General features: G+C 35.8%; 1 protein-coding gene across 1 annotated transcript; it reads right to left on the reverse strand.

Annotated features, from left to right (window-relative positions):
- Positions 1-4,318: 4,318 nt before the first annotated feature.
- LOC132902583 (odorant receptor 4-like) lies at positions 4,319-11,261 on the reverse strand. The gene is made up of 8 exons (XM_060948360.1): positions 11,252-11,261; positions 10,578-10,694; positions 9,720-9,921; positions 8,021-8,117; positions 7,085-7,189; positions 6,247-6,335; positions 5,592-5,655; positions 4,319-4,381 (listed from the first exon to the last, which is right to left on the reverse strand). Exons 1-8 carry the CDS (start codon positions 11,259-11,261, stop codon positions 4,319-4,321), a joined length of 747 nt encoding a protein of 248 aa, XP_060804343.1.
- Between the last annotated feature and the right edge of the window lie 1,668 nt (positions 11,262-12,929).

Consider the following 12,929-nt stretch of genomic DNA (forward strand, 5'->3'; position numbering starts at 1 on the left):
TCCTCTTTCAAATTTAAAACGAGGAGGAAAATATTCGTGTCACGCAATTCACTCCTTGTGATACGAGAGATTCCAGCATCTAAAGAAATTCTTGTCGCATGCCTCCGCCGAATTACCTCGGTTTTAAAATCACCAGCCGTGTCTAAACGAGACGTTTATCTATATTTTTCATCTTCAAAGAAGAAAATTACAGAGCCCAGTTATGTGTCTCTATACTGGTATTTTATAGAAAAAATGTTTTTTTTTTTTAATATGTTGCGGTAGCTTCTTTTATCATTAACAACATAAGAGTACTTATACTTATCATACGCCATCATTAGGTGACGCCATTGTATAATTATAGGTGTTACAAAGCATATCCATTTCGCGCATTTAACCAGTCATGGCATGCAAAAATACAGAAAATTTAAATTAAATGAAATTTAAAATGTCATTAAATGTTCTTGTCAAAATTTATTTTTTATCGAAATATTCGTCAACAGTATTTCACTATTGTACAATAATTATAGCTAAAATTAGTCAAATTTCCGATAAAAAATGGATTATTTACATTTTGCGTACTACTAATTTTGTGGTGACAAAACACAGGTAATAGCTGATGCTAGTCCTTTTGGGCTAGGAGCTGTTTTGGTGCAAACAGACAAAAATGGTCCAAGAATTATTGCGTATGGAAACAGGACCCTCAATGAATGTGAGCGGAAATATAGCCAAACGGAAAAAGAAGCCTTAGGTTTGGTTTGGGCGGTAGAACATTTCAGTACGTATTTATTTGGCAAAACATTTGAAGTAATAATCGACCACAAACCCCTGGAGTTTTTATTTGGACCAAAATCAAAACCTTGCGCTCGCGTAGAAAGATGGGTTCTCAGATTGCAAGCGTACCATTACGTAATAAAGTACAGGCCGGGTCACACTAATATTGCAGATCCGCTTTCGCGATTATGTCACATCACGCCTAGTCATCAGGATAAGTATGACTATGTCCACCATATTGTGGAAATGGCAAGACCTCGTGCTATTTCTCTGAAGGAAATAATAAATGAAGTGGAAAAGGACTTAGAAATTATTAAAGTCAAAGAAGGAATTTCCAATAGTAAGTGGGATGAAACGGTTAAAAACTATAAACTTTTTGAAGACGAATTATGTTTTTATGAAGACATACTCCTAAGAGGAAATAGAATAGTTATCCCTAGTAGCCTCAGGAAACGTGTATTAAATGCAGCTCACGAGGGCCACCCTGGAGTCGTAGCTATGAAAGGAAGGCTCAGGAGCAAGGTCTGGTGGCCGCGAATTGATAAAGACGTGGAAAAGTTAGTAAAAAGTTGCAAAGGATGTACCCTAGTGAGTTTGCCAAATAATCCAGTCGGTATGAAACGCCGTGACCTACCTGAAGAGCCATGGGTGGATGTTGCAATGGATCTATTAGGACCATCACCTAGTAACGATTATTTATTGGTAAATATTGATTACTATAGCCGTTACAAAGAAATTAAAATTATTCGTACAATTACGGGCACACAAATTATTAACCAGTTAAAGGAAATTTTTAGCCGTTTAGGATTTCCGCTCTCCATAACCGCAGATAATGGGCGGCAGTTTACTAGTCAAGAATTTAAGGAATATTGCGAAGAATCGGGCATTAAACTCTTTAATACTATCCCCTACTGGCTTCAAATGAACGGAGAAGTAGAACGACAAAACAGAGACATCTTAAAGCGGTTGAGAATTGTCTATACGGAAAAGAAAGATATCAAAGAGACTCTGTATGAATATTTGATGATGTATAACTCAACCCCTCATGCTGTAACTGGTAAATCTCCATCAGAGTTGTTTTTCAAACGCCAAAATAGAGACAAAATTCCAATGTTGAAAGATATTAATGGAAGAGGGGATGACTCTGAAGTTAGGGATAGAGAGAAACTACAAAAAGAAAGAGGGAAAGAGTATGCTGATCGGAAACGAAGAGCTACAGATAATGTGATAGAAGAAGGTGATAAAGTTTTCATTAAAGAAATTGAAAAGGCAAACAAATTATCGACTAACTTTAATCCTACACCACATGTAGTAGAAGAGACCTGTGGTGGAGATATTATTGTTAGAAACGAAGTAACTGGTCAGAAATTACGTAGGAACGTAGTTCATTTAAAGAAAATAGAGGGGGTTTGGAAACCAGTCCAAAAACCTGCAGTTACAGGTGAATTGAATATGAATAAAGATGATTGTGAAAGTGATACGAGTGGTTATAATAATTGATTGCTGATTTATGTCTATGAATTGAAACTTATTCTTGTATGTTGATTTTATTAGTAAAAATGTAGAACAATATATTTGTCTTATATTTATTGAAAAAAATATTAATAAGGAAGGGATGTAGTGTTTGTATCGAGTAATGGATACAAGACGCTGTCTCACACACACAAGTCGGTATTATAAATGTCAAGTTGACAGTTGCGTGCGAACGGCAATCGCAGACAGACGTGTACTGGTACTTGGTGTGGTAGTGAGCCGGTGACTACGTAGTATAAATATCACGTATTTTACACATATGATCCTTGTCACAACGTTTATAAATAGTACAATGCTACGCGATAACAAACAAATTAGTAATTAATGTTATGGATGAGATCGGGAACCTCAATATAGTTGCGCACATGATCATCATGATTTTTTTATTATCTTTCAGGTGATAATCTTCAGTTCAGTCTAAAGGCCCGACTGGCAGAGAATGCTTTAAGGCACAAGACCACAGAACATTATTCTTGGTGCAATAAAGTTTAAATAAATTAAAAAATCTTTTTCTACCTGTGCTTTTGACCATTTTTCGGGAAAGGCAAGATCAAGACATCAACATGCTGGAGTTACTCCCAATAACGCTCTCACCTTCCTGGAGAGGAACCAGGGATCCTTTAACCATGATCCTAGATTTGGTCAGGATTTTATATGAAGTGATACCTGTTTCACGTCCGCAAACTTTACAATGGAACCTTACTTATTGTTGCAAGAGTTTGTAGGATCCAAAATGATTTACCTCACTGCAAGAGCATTTGTTAATAAACTGATCTAGATAGAAGATCAAGGACTGTAAAGCAATTGAAATGTGATATCCATGATCAACCAGACTAAAGTTAAACCGTTAACATTGTTACTATGCGGTGTTATAACTGAAATTTATCGTACTAACAAACCTTGTTTCACTGATAGAATAATTTACCGTACAACCGACATCGGTTTCGATGTTCTAATTTGCCCTTTGAAGGTTCCCTGTTGGTCGAAATGGTCAGCAGTACTAACGATTTGTCAACTGCGAAGTCTGTAACCAGTATCCCATAAATATTCAATTGGCCACGGAACTAAACCGTTCCGTTATTCACAAAGAGACTTATACGTTTCGTAGTACATAAATAATGTATAAATTATAGTATTATATACCGAGATTAAAGGCCCTCGACGGTTTTCGGTTGTTATTTCACTCGATCATTTTAAGGGTTCGGTTCAGTGTGATTTTTATAGATTTTAAACTTTTAAAATTTGACGGCCTCTATGGCGCAGCGGTAGAACGCTTGTCTGTGAACCCGGAGGTCCCAAGTTCGAATCCCGGCCAGAGCGTGATGAGAAAAGAACTTTTTCTGATTGGCCTGGGTCTTGGATGTTTATCTATATAAGTATTTATTATAAACTATATTATCGTTGAGAACTTATTGAGAACTTACTTCGAGGCTAACTCAATTTGTTTAATTTGTTCCGTATATATTTTATTGTTATTATCAATTTTTATGCATGCAATGCATAAAAAAGGTCTCTATCTATGTGTCCTACATTGAATGAAAATGATGACTTTCAGATGAATGTGAAATATTTTTTAAGTTAAAAAAAAATACAAGTAATATATAATGAATATAATAAATATATAATTAAATTTATAAGAATGTTAACAAAAAATCGTAAAAAAGAAAACACATGGAAATTAAAGAATAATAATTTTATATATTTATTTTCCTATATTAAATTATTTTTAACTAGTTGTGCCCGCGACTCCGTCCGCGTGGAATAGTTATTTTGGGCATCATTGAAGCCCTCAACGGTGAATAATTTTTCCTGTTTTTTTTCACATTTTCCATTATTCCTTCGCTTCTAATAGTTACAGCATAATGTAATATAGCCTAAAGCCTTCCTCGATAAATGGTATTATTCAACACAAAAATTTTTTTTCAATTCGAACCGCTCTTGAAATTCGCGCATTCAAACAAAAAAACTCTTCAGCTTTATAATATTAGTATAGATAAGCAACTACCACTATATAACATTACTAGAATAATTTCTACTCATTATTTTGGTAAACGGTGTTCATTAGAGAAAAATATGACCAAGTTGTGCTCATTACCTGAAAACAACGAAATATGTTTGTTTTAGATAAATGAGTGGGTTATTTTAAACATCATTTATATTATTATATACATATAGTCACGTCTTTATCCCTTGCGTTGTAGACAGAGCCAGCAGTCTTGGAAAGACTGACAGGCTACGTTCAGTTTTTTGGCTCGAGCCCGCCGCCCTAAAGAAGAATCCGCAACAACATGACTGGCTCTGACTACCCTGCAAGGGATATAGACGTGGCTATACATACATATAAACACGTCTATATCCCTTGTGTTGTAGACAGAGCCAACAGTTTTGCAATGATTGATAGGCCACGTTCAGCTGTTTGGCTTAATGAAATAATTGAGATTCAAATAGGGATAGGTCGCTAGCCCATCGCTTAAAAGAAGAATCCAAAGTTTATAAGCCTATCCATTAGTTGCCTTTTACGACATCCATCGGAATGAGACGGAGTGGTCCTATTCTTTTTTATTGGGGCCGAGAAACACACGGCACGTGGCTATACATTGGTATATTTTACTTTATTTATACAGGATGACATTTAAACAACTGCATCCTTTTAAACATAGACTATACCTACTATATTCTGAGCCGTTTGAGCCTTTTTTTATTTAAATTAAACGTCATCATTTTCACATTTAAAAAACCCTCAAAAACTACGTCACACGCTTTAATACAGACCAATGGTACAAAAATAAATTAAAACTAAACATGTAAATAAATGTCTGAAAAATAATTTTTTTTTCTAGTATCAAGATCAAGTAAAGTACAGAGTTGTCGAGATCGCTCAGCTAAATGAATTGTGTCGTTGACCTCTGAATCTTACGCGTCGCTTTTGGTATTTGTCGATGGGTGATATGACGTATTTAGGATCGTGGATTTTGATATTTTATTTTTTTTCGTACTTTCTGAAATATGAACCGATAATTTTCTTTTAACGTTTTTAAATATCCTATAGATGAGTACACTTAACAGTTAAATTTATGCAGTTGAATTAAAAGTCACCCTGTATATGTACGTATATAAGTATATAATTGTCTGTCTTAAGCATCATATATCGTAAATGAACTGTTGCTCACCCTTGCTTCAATTTGTTGTTGGCTGGAAGTGATTCCACTTAGGGATAAGCCCGCCTTAGTACTGTGCTACTGTATTATATTTGTTATGTACTATTTTAATGAACAAGAAAACTTATAAGTTTATTTATTACTTACTTTTGTAAACGTGCGAAGAGTTATTGGAGAATGTAGAGACTTTATGTAGCACGGCTTCTGTGATCTGTAAAAATATAAGTTACCTATATATTCTTTCCATTAGTGCCGTGTGGTTCCCGGTACTAATAGAAGTAAGAATAGGGACACTTCATCTCTTTCCTATAGATGCCGTAAAAGGCGACTAAAGGATAGGCTCGTAAACTTAGTATTTCTCTTGTAGGCGATGGGCTAGCAACCTGTCACTATTTAAATCTCAATACCATCATCATTCAGCTGAACTTGGCCTCTTAGTCTTTTAAAGGCTGTTGGCTCTGACTACTTCGCAAGGGATATAGACGTGATTATATATATGTATGGACAAAAAATATGGGAATAAACTAAATTACCAAATTGTGCAGTCCTTGCATAGCATCAGTCTGCGGGAGTGTGTCCAGAAAGCCGGCAGCATTTACCATGTTGGAAAAGCTGATAAGTAGAAGGGCCACATGGTCTTAGGTTTTCGAATTACCATTATCCACATTGGATCATGGTAAAAGTTGCGATTTTCAGGGCACCAATGAGTCCCGTTTAAAAATGTCGGGTACCAAACTACTAATAAATATTAACTTTTGTCTATAAGCTGTTAAGGAATTTAATTAATAAATAATCACTCTACCTCACCATAATCAGATGTATAATATTTTGATATTCCAAATTTCCTTCATACCACGGGTTCTCGCACGCCGCGCAAAATATTTCTTCACTCTGGAAAATTTATGTGTATATTATTATCAGAGATCGGAATAGGTAGATTGATTTTATGTCCTTGCATCATGAATAACCATAGAAAGCATAACATGGATAAGCCTCTTTTCCGGGATTCCATTTCAGTAGGTACTTACACTTACAGTAAACTACATTGTCCGCGGGTAACATAGGACTACAATTTACGTTCGTTCACGTAACGTCACGTCGCCGGGGCAAAACAGCTACCACTAATATATTCTTCATCACACTTGTAAAAATTCCGGAAATAATCTTAATAATTTACCAATCCCGCAATCCCGGACGGAGGCATGTCCATATTAATATATACGTTTCAGTTCATTGACCCCAATTCAATCTACCTATTCCGATCTTTAATTATTATACAGAGTCATGTCGGACCCAAGGAGCTCCCCTGAAGGACACACTGCCTTGGGGTATTATTCAGACTTCAAATCTTTACATACATACATATGGTCACGTCTATATCCCTTGCGGGGTAGACAGAGCCAATAGTCTTGAAAAGACCGAATGGCCACGTTCAGCTATTTGGCTTAACGATAGAATTGTGATTCAACTAGTGACAGGTTGCTAGCCCATCGCCTAAAAAAGAATCCCAAGTTTGTAAGCCTATCCCTTAGTTGCCTTTTACGACATCCACGGGAAAGAGATGGAATGGTCCTATTCTTTTTTGTATTGGTGTCGGGAACCACACGGCACACACAGAAACAAATATTACGAGTATTTACCGCTGTCTTTAGTTTTTCGCAGTAGTAACACTGAATGAGTGTGAGCAACATGACTGTCACAACAACAACCAAATTGACGAGTTTGTCCATCATGTTGCTTGTAGCCTTGGAACAAAAAGATGACAGTTTATACAACAACAACTAGCCACCCGCCCCGGCTTCGCACAAGTATTGATTTTCATAATAACTTTCACCACACATTAAAATTCTTTACGAAGTTGATTAACGAAATTTTTATGTATCCTAGGTTAGAACGCGGGTTTTTAATAATACAAACATGCATATAATCATGTCTATATCCCTTCGGGGTAGACAGAGCCAACAGACTTGAAAATACTGATAGGCCATGTTCAGTTCAACTATTTGGCTTACTGATCGAATTTAGATTCATATAAGTGACAGGTTGCTAGCCCATCGCATAAAAGAAGAATCTGAAGTTTATAATTTATCCCTTAGTCGCCTTTTACGACATCCATGGGAAAGAGATGGAGTGGTGGTCCTTTTCTTTTTTCTGTGCTAGGAATTACACGGCACAAAATTTTTATTATACTGATGCAATTATCAACATAGATTACAAATAGAAATTCATTTAAACCAATCTAATACAATAAATGATTAGAACCTTTTTAATTCAGTAAAAAATTCCACCCCGAATCGAATCCGGTACTGAATGGTACCCATAACACTAGTTGTGTAGACAACCATTAAATCTACAACTACGTGCACACCAAAATTTATTCGAATCGGTCTAGCGGTATATATAGATTAGGCCACGTTAGAATATCAACTTGTACATTACTTTTAGTCTGGTATATCAACCAGCTCCCGACGTCTATCAAAATATATCCTAATAATACTACTGAGAAACCTGTTCCATCAACCTTTGCTTGGTATATAAGAAGTGGCCCATTTATCTCTAGAGCTGAATGTACTTACTAAAACTGCCAACCCAAAAAAACTCAGTGTAATTGTCGCACACAGCAAATTGACAAACATTATATTATTTGTAGCATCGTTCATGTCTGAGGCTAATCTGAAATTAAAAATTAAAAAATTTAATGACTTAGACTACTCTGAAATTAAAAATTAAAAAATTTAAATGCCTGCAAAAAGGTCCTGAATGTAGTCCAGTTCAAGGTGTTTCTTTAGGCTAGACTTTTGTCTATTAATGACTTTTGCATTAAAACATGTCTTATTCCTGTCTGGTTTCCTGTACCAATAAAAAAAGGAATAGGACCACTCCATCTCTTTCCCATGGATGTCGTAAAAGGCAACTTAGGGATAAGCTTACAAACTTGTAATTCTTCTTTTAGGCTATGGGCTAGAAACTTGTCACTATTTAAATCTCAATTCAATCATTAAGCCAAACAGCTCTATGAGACCTTTCAGTCTTTTCAAGACTGTTGGTTCTGTCTACCCCGCAAGGGAAATAGACGTGATTATATGAATACCTATATGTACGTTAGACAGAGCAAATATTCATCTTGGTGGTTTTAATGCGTGATTTTAAACTTTTGCATTGCGTTGCATTATGCTATTTATAAATAACTAGCGACCCGCCCCGGCTTCGCACGGGTGCAAAATTCGGAAAAAATTATACATAAAAACCTTCCTCTTGAATCACTCTACCTGTTACAAAAAACCGCATCAAAATCCGTTGCGTAATTTTAAAGATTTAAGCATACAGACAAACAGACTAAAATAGCGACTTTGTTTTATACTATGTAGTGATACAGGTATTAAAGGCGCACGTAATATACCTTTATTTTATCTCAAACTCTTTGAAGTGCCGCGTGGTTCCCGGGTGCCGTGTGGGAACCACACGGCACCCGGGAACCACTAGGCACTAGTACAAAAAAGAATAGTACCACTCTAGGCTATGGGCTAGCAACGTGTCACTATTTGAATCTCAACTCTATCATTAAGCCAAATAGCTGAGCGTGACCTATCAGTCTTTTCAACACTGTTGGCTCTGTCTACCCCACAAGGGATATAGACGTGACCATATGTATGTTTGTATGTACTTTTTTAATCATGCTACAATGATCCGTGGTCACCAAGCGGCTGTCTTGGCGATGGATCGTTACTAAAGTACGTTATGTGCGCGTTAATACCTGTATTATATGTATATGCTTTAATAGGATTGAGATTAAATAGTAATAGGTTGCTGGCCCATCACCAAAGTGAATAATCCCAAGTTTATAAGTCTTCTCCTTGATTACTTCCGAAGAAAATGCTGCAGTGTATTTTGTTCCGCCGCTTCTTCTACACGTCATGCGCTTTGGAAGCGGTAGTGGTTATAATTAGATTTAAGTGATGTGACGTCAATAACTGATACTTTGTGTCCAATTTTGAATATAAATCTATTCTATTATATTCTATTTATTTAAACAATCTCCGTGTGATGTTATGTTTCTGGCATACTCAATGTCAGTATTAGACCAACATAGAAAATAACATAAAATAAAATCACGCCTCTTTCCCAGAGGGGTAGGCTGAGTACTACATCTTTCCACTTGCCACGATCTCTGCATACTTCCTTCGCTTCAGACACATTCATACTCTATTCATGCAATCTCGGCGGTTTCGGGTACTCTTGACCTGACCAACATAGAAAATACCAAAAATTTTATACCTTATATATACTTGATGCATCTTAACAAAGTTGCGTATAGGCCGATTGTCGTATACAATGCATGTGGCGCCATAATCCGCCATTTTAGTAGGTTTTATAAGAATTAAATCTTTGGTAAGCATCTTGAACTCCGTGCTGAGATGCGCGCATAAAATTATGAAGAGGTAGTCTACGCCCAAAAAAGCATACGATACGCCTAACACTGAAAAGCAAATGAAGATAATTACGGCCATACACACATACATAAAATCACGCTTGTGTGTGGAGGGGTGGCAGAGACTACATCTTTCCACTTGCCACGATCTTTGCATACTTCTTTAGCTTCATCTAACTCTCTTTCTTCAAGATGAAGTTTTTCCAATACGAGTACTGTTAATTCTGTCTACCCCGTAATGATATTTGTGTGTACGTTTAAATGCAAGCTCGGCAGTTTTGGGTTCTTTTGACCTGACCTTTTGCCAGCACGTCCTTAATTTGATCAAGGTACGTTCCTCAAGACCTTTCTACTCCTACCTTGCTATCCATATTCTTTTTTTTATATTTGCATCGTCAACCTGCTTTCATTCATCCTCTCCTCTCTCCTCTCACCAAATGACCGATGTGGGGTCGGTATATTATGTAAGTTACTCCCAATTTCTTCTGCCACTTGCCATTTTTCTACTATTTCTTTACAGATTAAGAAAATTTATTTACTTTATTCATGACCTCTTCTTGGTCTTCTCCTCTAAACCCTTCACTGTGATCTTTGTCTTCAGACTGTCAAAATAAATTAAAAAAAATACTTACTGCAATAACTTTGATAAATATAAATGACCCCGTATATGAAGATATTGCTGGTTGGATCAAACGTATATGAACATCTGAAAGGCAACCGCAGTTCATCGTCTTCTCCCAATATATAGTTCAGTACCAGGGTCTGTGCGAATGGCAGAAACACGTAGATGTGCGCCACGACTTGGGGAACCCTCATGAATACTAGAATTATAATAAAAAATAAAAAATAAAAATTGTTTATGAGGTACTAAGTTGGTGTACAAAGCAGTTGTTGGACCTTCTTTATAGGCAAATACATACTTTTTTTTACTTTTACTATATTCCTTGCGAGGAAGACAGAGCCAACAGTCTTAAAAAGATAGAAAGGCCACGTTCAGTTTTAAGGCTTAATGATGAAATTAAGATTCAAACTCCTTCATGACGAGTCCTCTTCTTAGCCATTCCCTTAGTCGCTTTTACGATATCAATAGGAAAAATATGGAATGGTTCTTCGGTTAAGTGCTGGGAACCACACGGAATTTTAATAAATATTTAATAATATATAAGAAACAAATCATTCAGATTGAGCTGGCCTCAAAGTAAGTTCGAGACTTATGTTATGGGATATTAACTCAACGATACTTTATTTTATAATACTTTAACAGGTACAGAGAATAGCCAAGGCCCATTAGATAAAATCTTTTTCATCGTTATCTGACCGGGGATCGAATCTGAGACCTTTTCAGTTCAGAAGCGAGAATCCGATAACAGCGCCATACAGGCCGCCATTTTGGATATTTATTTTCTTTAGAGACGTAGTCAGTCAGTACAACACAGTAATTAGTTTCATTAAAGAAGCGTCATCTTAGAAAAAAGGTTATAAGACAATACCAAATTTGGCCATTCGTAGCTCTTTTGCATCTCTCTTCTTTATAGACTTCTGTATATCATTAATATTATTGATTCTCCAGAGTTCTCCTAAATTTTGGATGAGTTTCTCAAATGTATGCTTATTTTGAATCAGTAGAAATATTTTAATTAGAGCTGAAACAAATAAACTATTTAATATGGTCGTAAACCGAATATTTTAAAGGTCGTGAAAAATAAATGCTTAAAAAAATCCATATGGTCAGTTATCTAATTGAGAATCTCAATATGACAAGGACCAAGATTTAAACCCTCAACAGTCCAACTGAGCTAATTTTGCCCAGCTGGACAGTTGGCCACTGAACATGCACAGAATAACTTAAATAAATGCCTATACGTTCAACAGATAAATTATTTTTCATCAGAAAAGATCGGATTGTTGACAAGGAAGAGTCAGATGAAACCACTGTTAAACTAAACTGCAATTGAGATACCTCTGTGACTATCACAAAATTAACGTCACAGGCAAAAGTACAATCAAAATTTATTGATTTTGTATGCCAGAACTCTACAAATTGCTAAACAGAGCAGGCAGTGAGACATATAATTACGTCTTTATTCTTATGGGGTAGACAGAGCCAACAGTCTCACAAAGACTATTAGGCCATGTTTAGCTGTATATCTTGAACATGGAATTAGTGACAGGTTGACTAAAAGATGAATGCCAAGTTTGGAGTATATTTTGATTATGATTATAGTTTACCACTTGGGTTGGGAGGGGCATTAAAATTTTCTTTTGAGCTACTTGAAGTTAAATATTTTAATGTTGATTTAACAAAAGTGGAAATACATAGTCTCTGTCTTCCCCAATGAGAAACAGGCATGATGGTATGTATGTCTTAAATAAAAGTCACTGTCAAATTGAAACATACTCTGGATGTTAATGAAATAAATAGGAATCATGAAAGCATCATCAAACACATTCTTTCCTTGGATGACTCCTACGACAATATTGACAGACATGGCCAAGCAATGTCCAATCAACAGTGGGATTATGTAGAAAAATCGCCAATTCCGTTGTAACCATGATTTGTCCTGATCATATAATTTAACATTGGACCAGTCCAAAAAAGTCATGACAGAAACAAGCGGATATTTATAATCTTCATGATATTTGTCCAAAGGGTTCATTTTGCATTTGGTCGCCAAAAAGATGGTGACAATTTGTTATAGGTCACTTTCCTTATATTGTTTTTTCTTTTTATTTCAAGACAATGGAACGAAGTTTGAGAAGAGATCGAGTGATATTTTTCTATTTAAAATCAAATATTTTGTTTCGGACAATGCAGATAATCACTCAACACTGCTCAGAAATTGTCCAAAGGACATGATCAAACCGAGTGTAATGATGATCAGACTTTTTTCATAATATGTAATGAAAAACGGTAAGGTCGAAAGGGATTTACACAAGTCTGCAACTGGTATAACTCTTAGACTTAAAAAAACTGTAACTGTAAATTTTTCTTTTGTCTACTGAAATTCACTATTCTGATATTTATAAAGAAACGTTTTCATTTCCTAGTACATAAA

The sequence above is a fragment of the Amyelois transitella genome, chromosome 15, assembly GCF_032362555.1.
Source record: "Amyelois transitella isolate CPQ chromosome 15, ilAmyTran1.1, whole genome shotgun sequence".
Lineage (NCBI taxonomy): Eukaryota > Metazoa > Arthropoda > Insecta > Lepidoptera > Pyralidae > Amyelois > Amyelois transitella.

What these genes read in the sequence shown, in the direction of transcription:
- LOC132902583 (XM_060948360.1), bottom strand. An exon ending in GCGAAAAACTAAAGACAGCG is followed by an intron (nt 6,336 to 7,084) that starts GTAAATACTCGT and finishes TAAATTTTCCAG; the next exon opens with AGTGAAGAAATATTTTGCGC. An exon ending in ATACATCTGATTATGGTGAG is followed by an intron (nt 5,656 to 6,246) that starts GTAGAGTGATTA and finishes ATATTTTTACAG; the next exon opens with ATCACAGAAGCCGTGCTACA.